Source organism: Lichenostomus cassidix, chromosome 18, assembly GCF_008360975.1.
Source record: "Lichenostomus cassidix isolate B80296 chromosome 18, HeHo_3.0, whole genome shotgun sequence".
Taxonomy (NCBI): domain Eukaryota; kingdom Metazoa; phylum Chordata; class Aves; order Passeriformes; family Meliphagidae; genus Lichenostomus; species Lichenostomus cassidix.
This window is the reverse complement of record NC_139498.1, coordinates 8,418,830-8,439,047: the sequence shown is the minus strand read 5'-3', so window position 1 is coordinate 8,439,047 and position 20,218 is coordinate 8,418,830. Positions and strand designations below refer to the sequence as shown.

Here is a 20,218-nt window from a genome sequence, read left to right as displayed (position 1 = left end):
TCTGAAGTTTGTTGACACAAATTTTAGTTGTCCCTCATGAGAATGTGCTCTGCTTTACACACTTAGTGACTGCTTGTTTTATTAAAATATATTGTATTTATTTATAGACTAAATAGAATATATTAGATAAAGTTAGAATATTGAATGTTTAAGGGAAGTGTTTACTTATTTTAAACAACTTATTTTCAGCTGATATTTTTAGTTTAACAACATAGCATTGCTACAAGTGTGATACAAAATTCTTAATATTGAAATATTAAGAATATTTATAATTATAGATAAATATAATATTTATAACATTTAACTATTGAAATAAGTATTTCCTGCTCCCCTTAAGCATCTACATACACACATACCTGCACACACACCATTCTGAAAACCTTTACTCTCTAATGATACAGTTCATGCTTACATTGTAGTGACTGAAATGAGAAACTGAAGACTGAATGCAAGAAAAGGCTTTACAAATCTGCTCATATTTACTAACTGGAACAGGAGCTATGAGCTGTGAAGAGGGGAAAAAAAAAAAATCAGACAAAAGCAAGGCAGCAGGCTCTGCTCCCAGGTCTATTGTATCACATTCTGGTTTCGATTCTACTTGTTGAGTATTCACCTGTTTCGCTTAGTGCGCACTAATGAACAGGTGGATGGAGCCAAAGCCAAACTCAAAGGAATTATGACAAAACACTAATGCATTATACATCCTGCAGGTCTCATCATGCCCCGGGAATGGCAAACAGTCAGTCTCCCTCTCCAGATCTGACAATAAAATGATGAAACATCATTCTGTCTTTTGAAACGCTGCAATGCACACAAATAACGCTTCCTCCTGCTTGAGCAGCAGGTCCTCAGTTATTCTAAATATAGATCATTTCTTCTGTCTTCTGATTTGGAAGAGCTCGAGAGGAAAAAGAACAACAAAAAAAACCTCACACCCCACACACTTGCTCCAGACCTTTGCTTTGATGTTTAGTACCACACTGCACACAAGTCCTCTTAGTGACTGCTTAAAAAGAGTAGCAAATTTATGCAAATTATCAAAACTTGCACAAACACCAGCAAATCCTTAAACCTGTGCAACTGCAAAGACTGCACAAGAACTCGTGATCTGCCTTTGCCTGCAGTGCCTTGGCCTCAGTCAACAACCAAACCAACAAGGAACAACAACTCCTCCACCCACACCAACGCCTCCATTCTGCCCAAATACATTCGGACATCAAAACCGGCACAGACACCAGAACTGTTACCCCAGTATTTCAAAACACACACCAACACTTTAAAGGGTGTAAAACTACAATAAAGGTTTTATAAATAGATCTTCTTAGGATGTATAAGAGGAGCAGATTTTTTTCCCATGCATGGTATGTACATTTTAAAACCCAAATTAAGAATTCGGCTCTTTTGAGTCATACGCCATTATCGATTCACATGGAAAGGGCATTAAACAAAAAATTCACTCAGATTAGCAAACAAACCCAAACTTACTGAAATGACTATTTTGAGAGTTATTTATGAGTTTCTATACTGGCAACTTCACTTTCATTTGGGGGTGACAAGAATACTTAAAGAAAACACACACACGGGAAGTTATATTGTCTAAACTGCTGTGGAGGAATTTCTCCTTTTTCATTGCCAGGAACCCCTGTGTGCATTTGCTATCAAAGGCCTCCTGTAGCAGTACAGTATGGCCATAAACCAAATTGTCTGTCTTTTAAATGAAAACCAGTATTTACCAGGGCCTGGAGCATGCCGTTCACAATGACAGTGCCCTCCATGGTCTGGGAGGAGGATTTGGATAACATGGAGAGCACCCAGTCCAGGAAGTCTGCCATCCTGCTTTGCCTGACATCAGGGCGGACAATAAACCTGTACAGAAAAAGAAAACACTGCAGCCACTGACTTCATGACACCCAATGAAAATAATTTTTCCTCCTATCCAAACTGGTTGTAGTTCCTGGAAACAATTCTTCAATGCATATTTCCCCAAATCACCAAGGGTGGGAACACTCCAAACCATCCTATGTTTAGCCCATCTGTTTCTGAGCAAGGCTCTGACCTGGAATTTCACTTTCACTCCAAACCCAGCTAAAATCTTGGGTTATAGAAATTTCTTATCTTATTTGTAAAGCAACAAAATTTCCAAAGCCTGTAAGAAATTATTTCCATCAGAATTAGTGAAAAGCTGAAACAAATAGGAGGATTCTTCCCCTCTCTCACCAAGAACAGCCATTCTGCAAATTTGAAAATCAGTGGAAATCAGCAGTGGGTCCCTTTTGCACTGTCAGAGCCAGGCTTAGAACAAGCAACCACCAGGGCTAGATTTGGGGTTTTAGATATTTGAAAAGGTCAAATACCTGTTATTTCACACACTAGAAGGGTCAAGAGATGTGTTTTTAGCCATCTTAGATAGGGAAAGGAGGTTCATCAAGGCTCAACTACTGCAAACCTACTCTCAGTCCTCCCCTGACCAGCTAAGCAGCAGTCAGGGAATCACTTCAGTGTCTTGGCACCTACAAACCAGGGTTCTGTTCCAGCACTGATTCAGATTAAATCTGTTCTCAACACACCCAGTGAAAACAAGACACACAGGGAAGCCCACCCAGCACAACTCATGGAATTCAAAGAGGCTGTGCCACAGTCAGGACCTAGTTCCTTCCTACACCTACAGATAACTGGGGAACAGCATCAAGAGCTGCCAGGTTCTTAAACATATTAAACACAGAGAACACGTCAACAGTGAGCAGACGGGATGGACTAGCTTCCCAGCCAGCCCCTGTGGTGTTCAGCAGCAGAACAATGAGGACTTGGGGTGAGTAGCAGGAGGGTTGTTTTGTGACAGAGCAGCCAAGGATGAAGCTGCCTTTGGCCCAAGGGCACACGTGAGAGAAGTGACCTGTGAAGTGGATGAGCTGGTTCCTGGACCCTTTCTCAGCCCGAAGGAGTTGAAATCTTTCTTTCCCAAAGCAGTGCCCTAACCTCCAGACTAAGAGCAGGATAAGGATCAGCCTCATCTCCTCCTACTGCAACCACTCACTGAGAGGGCAAAAAGGAGAATTCAAGATACAAACTCCAGCTGCTTTGCCCTACAAGAAGTAGCTTACTTTGGAAAACAGGAAGTCTTGAATCCTGATGATTCTAGACTTCACCTGAAATTCATAAACTCCTTAGAGCATGAACCAGGACCTAGACTTTCTCTTCCTCCCCAGGGACTTTCCCAGTGTGCTACAGAGTCAGACTGCTGTACCTTACCTCTCTGTCAGTGCCAGGACCGTTGTGCTCCTGCCCACCCAAATAACAGTCCAGATCCAGGAGGATGGCACAGCAACCTCATCTCAGAATGACTATGCTCAGAACAGACTTTGGGGATGTGAAAACAGGGAAAGGCCTTGGAGCCAGCCTTCTAATTTCTGATGAAGTGTTTTAATCACCAGGCTATTTTGAAAATGATGTTTTCATAATAAACTAAATAATTGTAAGTCCACTATACAGTACCATTACAGCCTTGCACACCTGGCTAGAACCAGCTTAATGTATTCTATCACCATATTTGTTTTGAACATGTACTCCTAATTAAAATAGTGTACCCAATAAACAGTAATTAACAGAAGATAAGACAACTAACAAAGTGCCTGCATAGGACCCAATATCAGGGTGCAGGGCACTGGTGAAATCCCCTTGAAACCAAGGGCTAAGCACTGCGTGAGCACAAAGCTCTGCTGAACACAAGGCTGCAATCAATAAAATTACTGTATATAAGCTTCCACTCAAAATTTAGTTTTACAGACACTTTGGAGTACAACTGAAGTACAAAATCAATTAAGCATAATGTGATCTCCCCATCTCCCCGTGGCTCTGTATCCTGTTGTCCCTGTGTCCCCGCATCCCACTGTGTCCCCTCATCTCTGTGTCCCACTGTCCCCTTGTCCCTGGAAGCAGCTGCCCCGCCAGCGACAGCGCCAAAGCTGCGCGGGCAGCGCCCCCTGGTGAGCACAAGCCGCAGTGCAGAGTCGGGGCTTTTACTCTTTAAAGATAAAGGAAAAAAATTTAAAAAACCAAATCAGTCACAACCTGAGCTGACTAAAGGCTTCTTCCACTAGAACATAGGGGAATGTGGGCTGGGATAGATACTGAAACAAGAGATATGTGTGTATTATCCCTGCTTATGGTCTTCATAGTGTATTTTCATGAGCCAATTCAAGCAACAGTAATATCCCACAAACATCTGGCAACTTCCAGCCCTCCCAACACTGTCATGTCACACTAAGAAACAGCAGGAGGAATGGAATCCAGCCTCTTCCTTTCTGCCAAGATGCACAAAAGAGACTTACTTGGACACCAGCACAGCAGCTGCATCCCGAGCCTTGTCACTGACAACCAGGTAACACTAAAGAGAAAAGAAAACTGACTGCAAAAGAATTCATACATGGAGATAGAATACCAACTATGGAACAGCTTTGTACATAATACACTTCTACTGAATACTTATGATGACAAATATTATGATGATTACACACACTATGTCAGTATTATGAATCACAAACTGAGCTTAAGATAGTAAAAAGTTAGCTTTCCCATTTAACAAACTGTATCTGAGGCAGAGTCTCCCATCATGCGCCTTTCAAAGCAGGTTTATTACTGAAGGTTTATTTATTGAATTCTTAACTCACATTGGCCTACAAGCAATAAACCCCTTAGTGCTGCAAGTGTCAAAAGGCTGAGCTGTTGGGGACCTGGGGCATCACCCACTGGAACTTTATGTATTTGTTGAAAAATCTTCATGCAGTTACAGCTTCCAAAGTTGCTCACGCTGACCAAATCCTGATTTCCTCTAGAAATCCTCAGATTTGGCTTTCAGAAGAAGCTCTCCTGCACTTTCAAACCTTGAAAGACTAACATATCCAAAGCAGGGGTTCACCTCAGATAAAATAGTACACGACATCAGGAGAAACAAGTTCCAATCTCATCTGACTCTAAAGCAGCAAACAACAGACTGAAGATCCAAAAGTATGAAGCAATACTTTACAGATCAGACACAAAAATATGGGTGCAAAAAATACGCAGAAATGAATATCATCGAAGAATATACAAAATATATAATTACTTACCACATACCAAAAGATTAAGCCAAATATCCCAGGTCTGAAAACATTACAGGGTGTATTTTCCTTACCTTTGCTATTTCCAGTATGCGATCCATGGTTGGCTGCCGAGTCTGCCCTTCCACTGAAACAAGGTTTCCATCAAAACGGGCCAGATCAAAAGGAATCAGGCATATCATGGATAGCCACAATAGGAGCATGTAACGAGTTTCCCAAGTCTGGAAAAGAATGGTAAAACAAAGGGTTTCTTACACTATTTTCTGGAACATATTCCAACAAAGGGCCAAGAGCACAAATGACCCACTGGCTCCAATGAACTTTCAAAGACGATCAAGAAAAAACTCCAAGCATGAGCATCCCAAAACTCCAGAGGACACAGAACTACAAGGTATCCCAAACAGCAAAACTGTAACAAAATTAATGGCCCTGAACCCTGAATTTGCAACCTACGCACATTTGTTTCCTTCCCAAAAGAAAACTTCTATTTTCCTGGTTTTTCCCTTCCCTCAGCCTATCTGTGCCTCCATTTACAAGTATAACAGAAGTGTGTTTTTCTTCTTAATTTATTTATTGCTTTCATGGGTTTATTGAAACAACTTCAGATGAGAGAAGGAAGATTTTTAAGCTTTAAAACTGTACACCTACAGCAGCGAAGTGTCAGAACTGATGTTTATTAAAAAGACACTCTAGAGTAGCAATACAATTACTATTTTCAAATCCATTATTTTTGTTACTTAGATGATATCTCTTAAAATTCATCTATCTTAAGAAGCTCTCTGGAATTCTTCTTTTTCCTTATTAAAAATATAAGAATACAAACTACAGTATTTTGGAGTCAGACTTCATAATTTTTCAGTTACTCCTTTTAGAGGCTCAGTGCCTTTCACTGTCCTTCTTACTCTTGTTACAATCAATTTGTTCCCTTACATGAGGGGTTACAGGTTCTGCTTGCACCTTCACTGACACTGCTTTTAAATGCTTGGAACAAATCCCATGAAAGAAAACCAAGACCTCTCCTTCAGGAGGGCATTTTTCCTCTGACAAGACAATGGTTTTCACACCAAATCCAAGTGTTAACACTGGACAGGGTCTGTCACTGATTTCTATACTTTTTTTCCGGGATTTTTTCCTTCAGCTTTTTCCACTGGAGACATAAAAGTTAAACAAGAAGCACAGCAAATTCTCACCTCTGGGTCTCTTGGGTTCTGCTTTGCAAGCATATCCAAAACAGGCTGCAGGTCCCGGACTTCATGAGGAAACAGTGCCAGGAAACGTTTGTATCCTCTCACCTAAACCACAAAGGTTCAGAATTAGTCACCCATCCAGCACCAGCACACAGTAAGGGGAAAGGAAGGACTCTTTGAGGAATTTCTTGATTAGGATCTTCATGTCATAAGGAGATGCGAATTAAGGTCTTAAATACCTTGTGATGCTGGTGCTTTTACAAACTTATTAAGAATTCCTGAAATGATAATTCTTTAACTTTAAAACAAGGGACCTCTGGAGATTGTCTAGTCCAACCCTCCTGGTAAAGCAGGATCACCCCAGCAGGGTGTCTAGGGCCATGTCCATGGGGTGTCCCATATCCCAGGGATGGAGATCCCACCACCTCTCTGAGCCACCTATTCCAGGGCTCAGCCCTTACAGCCCAAATATATTTTCTTGTGCTCAAATGTAAATTCCACAATCCATCTAACTGTTTATCATACTTTGCTTTTCAACATTATAACTCATGTTTTATCACTCAATATCTCCAAGTCTGCAATTTATTTTGCATTCAGACCTCAATTTTTACTAATCTGGATCATTAAGTAACATAAACTATCATGAAAATGAGAAACAAGAGAATCGTTCATAGCACAGTTAAAAATACTTAATTGCATTAGACATTTTAATATTTTTGAAAATAACGCAGAAAATACTGGTAACTTATAAATTTCAGTTACAGAACATTAAATTTAGGATTTTTTTACCTTTGTAATGATGTAAAGAAATTTAAAAGCCAGGTGAACTAGTGGGGGAGGAGATTCACTGTCCCGTACTATATCCAACAAGGAATTCATCATCCCCTCTAAGGAAAGGAGAGGAAAAACAGTGAGACTACATGCAGTTCACAGAGTTTCTTGTACTTCTGACAGAACAGAGGGAGACAGCAATTATATAATGGAAGTACTATCAGCCACAGCAGTGTTGTAATGCAAACACAGATCTTCCAGAGTAGCAGATTTTTAAGTATATACACAAAAATTATTTAAGGATGACATTCCTACCTAAGTGGCGATCCAAAAGGTGAGGCTGCTCCTGGTACTTGTCCATTATACCTGAAAATGAAAAGATATCTGCAATAAACTACTCAAATTAAAGGCTCTTACAGAGCCTTAACTGTGAAATACCCTCTCTGATTCTGAACAGTTTTAGCTTTAGATTTCTGTATCCCTGAGTTGCCACCACCTGTAAGTGAGGTCAGAAAGTTAGAAAAGCATGGAGTGGATGGAGCTTGGAGCAACCTGGTCTAGTGTAAGGGAAGGTGTCCCTGCTCATGGCAGGGAGGGTGGAATGAGATGATCTTTAAGGTCCCTTCCAACCCGGAGCAGTCTGTAATTTTAAGTAACAGGTACAATCACAGTCTGTCCCCCTCACAGTACACTCATTTACCTACACTGAATCATTAACCCACTGCCAGGAGTCTCTCCAATTTCCTTGGACAAACCTCCCAGCCCAATGGAAGCAGCCACCACCTGGTTTGTGGCTGCCCCTCACAGCAGAGCTCTTCCTGGCCCTCCTGTGCCAAGCACACTTCACCAGCACGCCCTGGCTCTGCAAAGAGGGCACAGTACTGAAGCACTGAGCTGCTCCTGGTGACTGCTGCACACTCATTGCTATGCCCACAGCACCAGAACAATGCTGTGCCCCTTTCTGCCTCACTGTCCATCCTCTTCATCAACACACAGCATCCCATCAACTTCCACGTGCTGCTCCATCCGTTGGCATGTCAAATTCCTGGCTGTCTTTAAAAACACACACAGATATCTCAACCTCAAGGAGTGCAGCAGCACAACATTCTTCTGCCCCTGAGGCTCACACAGCCACAGGGCAATGCTCCCTGGACACACTGGATGTCACTCCAAGGCTACCGTCCTTCCCAAGCCTGGAACATATCTAAAGTTGTAGTTCCATCTCTGAGGATCTGCACTCACACAGTGTACAGGCATGGCAAAATTTTAATCTCTTTCTTGTGAGCTACCTGACTATAGCAGAAAAACATCCCACAGAGAACCACTCTGCAATGAGGGTGCTCCTCACAATCCTCAGAATTAGTTTCTTATTTTGAAATAGAATGCAGGGAATTATTCAGCAAAGAAAAAGAATCCTTAGCAAATTTTAACCTCAACAAATACAAACTGCAGCTCTAACCACTGTGCTCCTCAAAACTGTTCCCATCACTTACTCTATTTTGCTGCTGGTAACATGGTCTTTCTTTTGGATACTGACTCAAGAAAGGACAAACTGAAACCAAATACTGAAGAAAAATAAGTACAACTCACCAAAGCTTTTAGACATAAAAGCTTTTCAGTTTAAACCCAGAATCAACAAAAATGAAAGCTGGAGCTACAGAAAGGAAAGCTAGATTCCCAAAGAGATCATAAAGTGATCCAGTGTTGCACTGGAGATTGCCTAGCTCATTTTAGCAATTTGGTCAGAAAATAGCTTTTGAATTAGAAAACTAAAACCTCCCTAACCTCCCTTTTTCCTGTATTTGTTTCTCTCACAAACAACTTCACTCTCTATCCTTTTTCTCTGCTTGACACATCAACACTTACAGTTAAGAACTGACCCAACTCCAGCAGTGCTGCAGTTGACCAGTGGATGACACTGCACTACCACTTTCAAGACACCAGACTGTCCAACAGCATCCTTGTGCAATTCCATTGGGAGACCAAAATGCCATCAAGAAGGAAACTTGAGCTCCTGATCATCACAAACTTCCCACCTTAATTAATGATGCCTTAAGCCCCATACAAACAGCAGAACTAGTAAACACAAATTCCCCCAACACCCAAAGAAACAGCTTTCCAGTGGAAGTGGAATTGAAGAGCAAATTCTTTTGCCAGGTCACAGCCTGGCAAAGATAAAATAAAACCCCAAATATAAAAGCTGAAGAGAATGAACCTAAACCAACTCCTCTAAAACTATTATTTAGAAACAGATCTTCCTACATTTTCTTACAAAACTGTAGTTGCACATTAAACTGTTTCCCAAGTTTCCAATGGTTCACCAAAAAATGAGCAACACAAGTGTTTCTGAATGCTTTGGAAACCTACATTAAAATGATCTGGAACAGATGATTACTGCATTGTCTGATCACAGATAAAAAGTATTCCCTGAGTTTCTGTGTTCTAACCCACACATTAAGCCTCTTGCCAAATTTGGGACACTTCATCCAAGAAGGATCAATGACACCTGAGAACACTAAATATTATAACCCAATACTGAACCACATACACAGTATCTCTGTTTTAAGTATACTGAGTCTGCATTTACTGGGCAATGATATGCAGGCAGAAAGCTCATAAATACAATTTAAATACCCAGAAACACCACAGACAGAGAGGCACAGCAAGGTGATTGACTCAGGGAGATGTCTCCTTGCAGACAACAAGATTCTTCCAGCAATGGCTTTTCCTATCCCAGTGAAATCTGACATTTCCTCCGTGATGCTGAACAACCACACCAACATGAGTGTTCCTGGTACTTTTGTGTGAGCAGTTACATGTCCATCACTGGCCTCCTCAGATGGAACAGTCAGTTCAGTCAACCAGTATAACAATACTGAGAAACTTCTGCAGGGTCAGATTTCCGTATCTGGAAGTTTCTGCTTTACTGTTTGCCTACCTCGTTTCTTCGTGTCAAAAACAAAGCTGCTGGATCAATATTTTGACTGCAAGTTTTGCAATTTCACCATTCCTTTCAAAAATACTTGCAAAATGCCAGTCTGCTAAATTCAGTTTGAATTAACTTTTGCAAATCACCTCATCAGAACACTGATCCAACACACAGGTGTGCCTTCCAACAGGCTGATTACCCAGGACACCACCAGCTGCACCTCATTATGGCCTTTCCAGATTCAGCTGAGGCTAGGGGCACAACAGCTGTTCATCAGGTGCCACAAAAGTCAAATCCAAGTTACCACCAGTTAGAAAAGCATACATGATCCGTATGGATTCAGCCACTCTTCACATGTTCCATTAAATAAAAAAGTAAAAATAGGAAATTGACACCTTAAAGCACAAAATGTGTGTGTTTTAGTGAGTAATAAGGTAAAAAAATTACTTTATTTGACAGACATAAAAATCCTTAACTAAATTACGGCGTGAATTGCAATAGGAAACTGGAGGCCAAAGATGAGCCAGAATTCAGATTTCTGGAATCTAAGACCTAGATTTTAATTTACAGTGAATAAATACCAGCTAATAGAGGAATATCTGTATGAAAAACCAAGTGAGCAAAAACCCAAATCTGAACTACCTGTTGATAAAGCTCCAGCATTATCACTGACCCAAAAATTAGCTGTTTGGTCCCTTTTTGGTAACCAGCAACAACAAAATGAACAATAGATGATAAAATCGTTGTATCAAGCAATAGCAGGACCACTCCCTTTGGCTGCCGCGCTTACCTATGAACCGTTCCACGGCCATTTCCCTCGTCACCAGCTCCCCGAAGACTCCCCTCAGGTTCCCGATGAGCTCCGCGACCTCCCTGCTCTCCGTGAAGCTGTCCAGGATGCTCCTCTCGCTGACGGCACCCGGCTCCCGCTCCTCGCCCTCCTCCGGCTCCGGCCCCGCTCCGTCCATGCCGGCCCCGGCGCTGGCAGGGACACAGGGAAGGCTCAGTGACAGAGGGAAGGGTCAGTGCCACCGCCCCTCACAGCCCCGCCGCCCCTCACAGCCCGCCCGGCCCCGCCATGCGGCCACCGCGCCCCTCCCGCAGCCCCGCCCGGCCCTACCGGCCTTCCCCGCCGTGCTGCACCGCGGCGCTCCCGGAGCCGCCGCCCTCACCCTCAGCCGGCCCGGCACGGTGCGACCGCCCGGGACAAGCGACCACCCGGCACAAGCCAGAGCCCACCCGGGACAAGCAAGAGAGCCGGTGCCGCCCCGGGCCCGCCCCGAGCCGCCGCTCCCGCCCTGCTACGGGCCGCCAGCAGGGACGAAAGGCGGCGCCGCCTCTGAGCGCGGGCTCGGCCCTGTTCGGGGTGACGGGCAGCGGAGGGGCGGACACACCCTGCGACACCCACCGCGGGGCGGACACACCCTGCGACACCCACCGGCGATGGGGAATGGGGACACCCACCCCGGGGCCGACACACCCTGCGACACCCACCGGCGATGGGGACACTCACCAGGACAGGAATACCCGCGGGGGATGGGGACACCCATCCCGGGGACACCCGGTCTGGAGACAGGGACACCCTGTCTGGGAACATCCATCCTGCGGACACCCAGCTGCAGGGTGCTGGGGATGGGTCACGCATGGGGACACCGGCACGGCACCCAAGCACTGGGTGCGGACGGAGATAGGGACCCCCCAGGGAAGGGAACAGGGTTGGGGAGCTGGACACGGGGACCCCAAGAGAGAAGGACCAGGATGGGGACAACCTCAGTTGCTCAAGGTGTGCAGGAGGCAGCTAGATGATGCTGTTATCTATGACCTCCATTCCTTACCCGACCCACATCAAAACACTGCGTTACATGATTAATAGCACAACACTATCTAAACCTCATACAATTCTGGAAACAACATTTGAACCCTGAAAAATACAACTACAGCTCCAGTGATTATGAAGGAGGCACTTCAGCCTGGCCAGGATGTCAGAACAGGTAGTTGCTCTTTCCTGGTATCCAGCAGCTCCATCTACCCGAAATATCTTATCTTCAGGCTCAAGCTCATTAAATCAAACCACAGTCACAAAATACATGTACATCGAACACCTGGTTCTGCAAGGCAAGTGTTTTATTTAAGAAGTTTGAATTCACAAGTGTGTTACAGGTCAGTTTGTTCAAATCCATAAACACCAGTGCACATGCACTTTGCTGTTTCCTCTTACCTAGATCTTCCAGCCATCAGCTACAATTCCAGTTATGTTCTAAATCTACTGTTCCACTTTTCCACTGTTATATATAACCAACCGTGACAGATTCCCCTGATTCAAAGGAAGTATTTCTCACTATTTATATAATATCTACAGATAACAAAGCACGTTGTTTTAAACCAATTACAACATCAAATTTTAAATTTTATTAAATTGTTACAGCATGACCATTTGTAGATTAAAAAGTCTAAACATATTAGAGCACTTTTGAATACAATATTTTAGTATTAGCCATGCCAACCATCTGAAGCCTGAATAGTCAGGTCATTCTTATCCAAATCTTCCAATTTACGTAAGTATTTGTGGGACTGCACTTACTTTTACTCTCTTTGCCACTTTCTTCCATTAAAACTCCACAGATTCACCAATGTGCTCTAGCTCAGACTGAACCCCAGTATCTTTGCTGAACAGTTTTCTCCCCAAATTCTCACTGCCTATGTTTTCTGTAAAAATAAAGCAGTAAGGAACAATAAAACCCCTTACAAATCCATGAGATTTGACACTGTTCCTTCCATAACCCAGTGGTGGCACAACAGACCAGCTTTGCCCACTGCACTCATTTTCTAAAATTGAAAATACATCAAGCACCAACTAACCCAGCAGCCACAGGTGCTTCTTCTCACCCAAACACAGAACCTCCCTCCCACATTTTGCTGTCTTTTTACAAAGTTATTTAAATATGTTACTATTGTAGTAAACACACTGAAATATCACACTAAAACTATGAAATGGTATTATCAAATGTGAGTCGTAACAACCTACCTCTGACTGTACAGTTAGCTACCAAGTAACTAGACATCCTTTCAGAAAATACCCCTGGAATTTCAGTTTTTATGGCAACAGGAAGACAAATGTGAGTAAATTACATTAAATTAAAATAAATATTAGAAATATTATTAAATACATATGTTTGCCAAGTGCAGCTGAAGGGCCTTGTCTACTCATTAAATTATAAAGAGAATGTTTTCAGATTCATAGAATCTCACTGAAATTTTGGATTACAACACTTGACATGCAAAAGGAAAGGGAAACAGAAGGCTACAGAAATATTCATGGGAAAAGGGCTGGGAACAGGCACAAAACTAAACCAGAACAAACAAGGGCAGACATAAGAACTTGTTATAACTTCCAGCACCACTGCCCCACAACTGCAGCTCTCCATAACAAACTGCTGGTGGAGCAGCAGCAGGAGTGGGAAGATGCTGTGGAACAACTGTGGGAATACAGCAGCCACAAGGTGAGAGAGCAAGGTCAGGCTGACTGTCGTGCTGCTTTTCCAACCCAGCAGAGCCTTGACAACAATGCAGCCCTTTCCTTCAGCAGGGAAAGGAATCTGTGCTGGGAAATTAGTGCCCAAGTTAAAGGTTACACAATGACTCTTAATTAATGAGGCTCAAAAGTGCACTAAGCCTTCCCCATATCAGGTGTTTTCCATCAGTTCTGAGTTTGTGGTACTTGGAATGCTCATTCCTAAGGGACTATGTCAGAATTTCTCAAATGTACCTGCTTACTTTAGAAGTTTCCTCATCATGTTTAGGGTAGAGCCCCTGTACCCTGTCCCAAAATGGTTCCAGTGGTTTATGTAATTAAAGAGCTGATACAATTTGTTTCGCTTCTCAAAGCCTGGAGCTTTGGGTATTTTACTGTGATAGGCAGAGAAAAAAGAGCTGCTGAACCCCCCAAACATTCCAGCAATTGCCAGTTCAAATTCTGAATGGCCATAGAAGGAGGCAGGGTCAAAGATAATCGGCCCAGAGTCATCCTCAGCCACATTCCCTGCCCACAGGTCCCCATGCAGGAGAGCAGGAACAATTTCTACATCACAGAACATTTCAGGAATCTTTGGCTGAAAAAGCATAAAAAGACATGTAACAATTAAAGAGTTTTGAAGAAAATATTAAATAAAATAAAGTACTGTAGCATGTTAGAGCCTGAGCTGGCCAAATGCTGCCTGTGTTCAGCCCTCATAGAATGCTTTGGACAGTGATGGCAACAAGTACAAGCCAGGGATAAATGTTATGGATTGTTTTTGACAGAGCTTAGCAAAGCATTTAATTCACAGCCTAGTATCAAGATTTAGTACTGATGTATTTTTTCTAGGTGTGAATACTGTTGGCTGTCACGAGAAATAGAAAATAATTTAATTTAAAGTAAAAAGTTTCAATGGCAAAAAAGATCAGTGAACAGAAGAGAGGAACACATCCCTGGTGTTCCCCAAGTGCTGCATGAAACATGTCCTGAACCACTGAGCCTCAGCTGTGAGTCTAGACCACGTAAAATACAAATCTGTCCAGGCCAGCAGAATTTCACCCACTTCATAATACCAAGCTCTTCGACAGGATTTACCATCTTATTATTACTAGCTGTATTCTTAGAAATAAATGTTAATGCTGAATTACAGGAGGTTTTTCCACTATCTATAAAAAAAATTAAAAAACAACAGGAATTCTGTTCAGCTGACAGTGTGTCAGGACCCACTGTGAAGCTTGTCCAGACACTGCTCTTCATTCCAAGCTAGGTAAATCCCTCATAAAACACCTTTACATCCCACTGATACACATTTTCTGAAATTCTAGAAAATAGATTTAAGACATGGTTCATACTTTTAGCTGTGACCAGAGTTCTCTGGCTTCTCTGTCTCCATAATCTCTTTCAATCAAATCCAGCTGAGCCTGGAGTCGGTGACGGATAAAGAAGGATGGCCAGTCACTCTGCCACTCATTCACCTGGAAAATACAACACAAGTCTGTAACACACAATTTTAACATATGTGCAGTCAATAATAGAGATCCAGTTAAATCATTCAATTCTGACACAATGGCCTGGACAATGTCAGTGTGACCAATGCACAATGACATCAGATGTTTTGCTTTGGAAGTGCTGCTCTCCACCACACTTAGGTGGGGTTCTCTAATATAAGTGGAGGTTCTGGCTATTTCTATTCATTCCCATTTTCTTAATGTATTTTAGAGGGAGTTTCTGGTGAGATAATTTCAGTTGTTCAGTACCATGTTTCAAATATTTCTGGAAATGCAGAAGTATTCATTCATTTTTACTGGGTAACACATTTCTAATTTGTACTTTTGTACGTTTGTGAACATTTGTACTTAGCGAAGAGTTGGAGATACTGGAAGTTCATTCAGTTAGGTGGTAGAATGAAATCCTGACACATGCAGAGCCAGAAAATGGTGGAATTATCTCCAAGAGCCCTCTCCAACATCTCATGAGACATTACAAGATGAGGCTCTCCAAAAACAATGGGTTTTGCCATTTGAGATCCATATAGCAGGGGTTAACAAAACAAATACATGGTACATGAGGGGATACTGATTTTTTTAACATCACCAAGCTAAAGAACCACCACATCATTTGAAATTCTCACTCAGTCCACCATGCCTGCTGGCCACATGCACAGTACCAGAGCACATACATTGGACAGACATCATGTTCTCCACGCTGTCAGGGCAGGATGGAACAGGGAAAACAAAGCTGTGCCCAGAAAGCTGAAGACCAATGGATCAAGCTCGTGTATGAGGAGTTTACAGAGCCATACAAGTGCCTGTTGGCTTTCACAGCTGTGGAATGGACCATACCTGTGGTATATAACCACAGCAAGTGGCTGTGTGGAATCCAAACTGATCCACAAACTGGGACTCAGAGTGACCAGCTCCTTTTCCTACAGAACAAAATAAATATTAGGGGCTTCGAGATCCTTACGTGGTAACGTTTCCAAACACAGAACCTGATTTCAGAGATTAGGCAGAAAATGTAACATTAAGCAATAAGTTACACTTATTAAATGGTCACAAGCCTTTCTAAAGCTGGAAAGAACTCTTTTAGACTTGAAGATGCTGAATGGAAATGGAGGTATAGTCAGTAACAGTCAGTGAGTTTGCTTTGGATAAAGGAGTTGGACATTCAGGAACAAAGCCCAAATAGAGAGTCACAATATGCTGTTCTGACACTTGGATGTTGTCATTATTTGTGACTTGCCAGTAATTTGCCATTCACTCAAAAATAATGGATTATAATTTGTCCATCACAAAGAATCAGACCCAATCACCTCTGAAGTCATGGGAATAACACAGATATAGAGTGGTACTTCAGATTTTCATAGTGACAACACAAAAAATAATTCTTTATATAGCTGGTTATTTTTTCATTTACGCTTTAATTCACTTTGAGGAGCAGCAATTTTTGGATATTTTGCTACTTATTTGAGTTCAAAAATATCATCCTCAATATCTTTAAATGGGAACATAATTCTGTATTTACTTAGGAACAATATTCTGTATTCAGTTAATTATCTAAACCAACAGCAAGTAAGAAAGAGGATTTCTGTAAGCTCCAGAACATTTTAAGAGAGTGAGAGTACATGAGGCTGAAAGGTTTCACTGACACTGAAGAAGAGTCCAAGTTGTCAGTTTAACTTATGAAAATTGAAAGTTCTAATGATAAAGTATTAGTGCTATTTCATACTAAATTTCAGAATTCACATAATTTTGTACAACAAAGTATACACAAAATGAAGAATTCAAAATAAATTAATTTTGTTCTGGCAAGGTCAAAATGATGTGTTTGAAACTTATAATAGTAGTTCAAGCTTCTGTGTGTATAATGTCCACTTGAGAAGTGTGGCATAGGGACATAGCCCACAAAACTGTCCCAGTATTGACTTTAATTATCATTAAAATGATAATGCTGCACCACAGCCAAAGGAATAGCTTCCTTTTTACAGCTTTAGTACATGACATCAATACTCTACCAATTGTGCTTCCTTCAGCCTTCAGCTTCTCTCCAAGTTTCTGGTTATAAAGATGAAGCTCTGCTATCTGCTCTCCCAGCTTTGAAGAATATCTGTAGGATCAAATAAACCAAAATTAAACAAACAAGTGAACAAATATTACAGGGGGAAAAAACCCTCAATTAAATATGACCAACAATATTTTTGGCAAACATAGGACCCTTATCAATTTCACAAGCACATAACAGGGAGCAAATGTCTTGGTAACAGCTCTGAAGACACAGATAACACAATAAACACACTAAATGCTCTTGCAGGAAAGGTAAAGAGAACACAAGGTGGTATAAACAGGAGCAGAAAGGGCAGGAGGATTGTGTGCTCCTCCTTATCAGCCCCACAATCAGCAGAGAGCAGAACATGGTATCTACTGCTGGGCTTTACCCTTCCAAATCAGCTGAACAGCAACTGGAATGGTAAGTCTGAAAAGAAGCCATAGGCAAGGACTGAGTTGAGGTTGCCTAATGCTGAAGACAAGATAACTAAAAGCCAGTTAAATATTCCACAGGTATCTTAACAGGCATCTCAGTGACGTAAACTAATTTCTTCTACATGCCCAGAATGGGGAGAAAATGATGGATTTAAAATCGCAACCAGAAGGACTAAAGTTAAACATTGGAAAATCCTTCCTAGGAACATTGGGATGGATTTAGAATAGACTGTAAGATTTAAAAAAATGTGCCCCAAAACACAGTAAAAAGAGATGCATGGACATACTTGTTGAGGTGCTTCATCTTTAGGTACTCCATGGCAAACATGGCTCCTCCTCCAGGCAGGTCAATCACTTTAATGGGCTTAGGCACTCTCACAATATTGGTTTTAAGAATCGCTGCCAAACTTGCCATTTCCCCTTCAAACATTTTTCTAGCCTGTCAAGGAATAAGAATATCCTTGGGCTAAACTATAGATGTCTGCAATGAGCACGTTGGAAAAAACAGACTTCTGATAAAACGGCAAGGAGTTAATTCCTCTTGATTAAAGGAGGGAGCTGCAGCAATGCTTCAGGAAGATTTAAGAGCCTTAACCCTAACTTCTTTTTTTTTCCTAAATTCATTCCAGAGTGGTAGGACATATCACATTTTACCCTGATTTCCAGCTGCTTATGGAGACACCAAACTACTTGGATGCAACAGCACCTCTGACAGTAGTGTGGCCACTGCTAAATGAGGTAAGACTGAGCCCTTTAACTGGTTCTTCTTTCCCCACAGGCCACTGGATAGAGACGACAGCACAAATATTCAGCATATGCTCTGCATTTTTGAAGCAAAGGTGCTGTTCTTCACAGCAGTTTAGGATGATTTTGATCTTGATAAAGCAAATTTCTGAAGCACTGTCATGTTAGAAAAAGCAATTGAGTATTCATTTAGTAATAGAAAAGACAAGTGTTTGGCTTGAGAAGCTGCAAGAGTTTTACTTTTAGAAATGAAAAAAGCAATAAGGATGTTTGAAATTTCTGTAGCTTTAAAGATAATATGTGAGTTTTAGCACTGGCCCCTGATTGTGCCCTCCCATTATTGATCCTCCCAACTGGAACGTGAAAAGCAATGTAGTGAATGCAAAGTCAGCTCTAGGCTTTTCCAAACTCCAAGTACCACAGTAACAGCTTTGTGCTTGCCCTCCTTTTCACAGGAATTACAGCTCATTCCTGCTGTTGAGGGTTATCCCATTGCACTGCACACTAACCAAACCTACTACATTAATTCTGGATATAAAATAGACACAGCTTTTAAAAGAATACTGAAAACTGGAATAATTAAAAGTCAACCTGAAAATGCAGAGTGTGAATGTATTATTAACAATCAGCTGTTTTTAAAATATAAAGCTATCTCTATGCAATCATAAGATCTGCTGGCATTGACCTGAGGTTTGTGGTTGATTTTCACAAATATCCGTCCGCTGTCTGTCTCATACGTTTGGCCTTGGCTGATGTATCCTCCCCCCGAGCTCCCCAGTGCCTTCAGAATGCTGGTGTTCAGCTCTGCCTTCAGAATTTTCTCCATGGTCATTCCCAGGCTGCTGCAGCCGCTCGCCTGCAAAACCCGCTGCGAAACAGGATTAAAGGTCTGGGTCCTTCTGTCACCGTCACTCTGCGATGAGGTAGGAAGGGCCACCCACCACAGGAAAAAAAATTAAAAGGCAGCTAAAAAAAGAGCTCAGCCAGAGAGAACATTTCAAAATGCTTCGCTTTGCCGTGGGCTTTTATGTCAACACATGAAAAATAAAACTGTTTCTAAATATTTGCTAGAATAAACTGGAGGGGTTTATTCTAGGAGAGGTGGGTCCTGGGGCCTCTCAGCGGTACTGGAGCTGCTGGTATTTGTAGTTTGGAGCCGCTTTAAAGCTCCGGGATCGCCTGCGGGAGGACCGGTTTAGGCCAATCCACTAGGGGGAAGCGGCAGGCAGCCCCAGGAATGGCATATGGTGTGAAATCCAGAGCTGCAGCCCAGAAAGATGTGATTAAATCCGCTGATCGGCCGGGCGGGTTGCGGGGCGGAGGACGAGCCAGGCGGAAAGGCCGGCTGGAGCCCTGCGGGAATTCCTGCTGGTGGGGGACCGCGCCGTGAGGAGGGGCAGATCCCGGCCGGGTAGCCGAGCGGGCACAGCGCGGGTGAGCGGCACCCCCGGGCCCGGTGAGGGGCTGGCTGTGCCCGCTGTGAGGGGCGGCTCTGCCCGCCGCCATGGGCGGCTGTGCCCGGCTGGGGGCTGTGCCCGCTGTGAGGGGCGGCTGTTCCTGCAGTGATGGGGGCTATTCCCGGTGTGAAGGTGGGTTGTTGTTCCCGATGTGTGGGACGCTGCTCCCGGTGTGTGTGGGACGCTGCTCCCGGTGTGAGGGGCGGCTGTTCTCGGCGGAATGGGGAGGCAGTTCCCGGTGTGAGGGGGGATTGCTCCTGGTGTGAGGGGCAGTTGGTCCCAGTGAGTCTGGAGGGTTATTCCCGGTGTGAGGGCCGGTTGTTCCCCGTGAGTGTGAGGGGTTATTCCCGGTTAAGGAACGGCTGTTCCCGCCGGGATAGGGGGCAGTTCCCGGTGTGACGGGAGGTTGTTCCCTCAGTGATGAAGGGGCAGTTCCCGGTGTGAAGGGGGATTGTTCCCAGTGAGTCTGAGGGGTTATTCCCGGTTAAGGAGCGGCTGTTCCCGCCGGGATGAGGGACAGTTCCCAGTGTGACGGTAATC

At 43.0% G+C, this 20,218-nt stretch overlaps 2 protein-coding genes across 3 annotated transcripts in view; both read right to left on the bottom strand.

Moving 5' to 3' along the window:
- The window catches only part of TBCD (tubulin folding cofactor D), a 115,908-nt gene extending 104,618 nt beyond the window's left edge, over positions 1-11,290 (bottom strand). For both annotated transcript variants that reach the window (XM_085077925.1, XM_085077924.1), the window contains exons 1-8: positions 11,104-11,290; positions 10,774-10,964; positions 7,370-7,420; positions 7,073-7,170; positions 6,287-6,388; positions 5,171-5,317; positions 4,329-4,384; positions 1,734-1,866 (exon numbers count right to left, since the gene is read on the bottom strand). In XM_085077925.1, the coding sequence (XP_084934051.1) occupies positions 1,734-1,866; positions 4,329-4,384; positions 5,171-5,317; positions 6,287-6,388; positions 7,073-7,170; positions 7,370-7,420; positions 10,774-10,951 (765 nt within the window). In that variant the 5' untranslated portion in view covers positions 10,952-10,964; positions 11,104-11,290. The remainder of the gene's footprint in view (positions 1-1,733; positions 1,867-4,328; positions 4,385-5,170; positions 5,318-6,286; positions 6,389-7,072; positions 7,171-7,369; positions 7,421-10,773; positions 10,965-11,103) is intronic.
- Positions 11,291-12,089: 799 nt separating this feature from the next.
- Positions 12,090-19,153, bottom strand: FN3K (fructosamine 3 kinase). The gene is made up of 6 exons (XM_085077923.1): positions 18,907-19,153; positions 17,765-17,916; positions 17,012-17,103; positions 15,840-15,922; positions 14,850-14,972; positions 12,090-14,092 (listed from the first exon to the last, which is right to left on the bottom strand). The coding sequence occupies exons 1-6, from the start codon at positions 19,051-19,053 to the stop codon at positions 13,754-13,756; spliced, it is 936 nt and encodes a 311-aa protein (XP_084934049.1). The 5' UTR covers positions 19,054-19,153; the 3' UTR covers positions 12,090-13,753.
- Between the last annotated feature and the right edge of the window lie 1,065 nt (positions 19,154-20,218).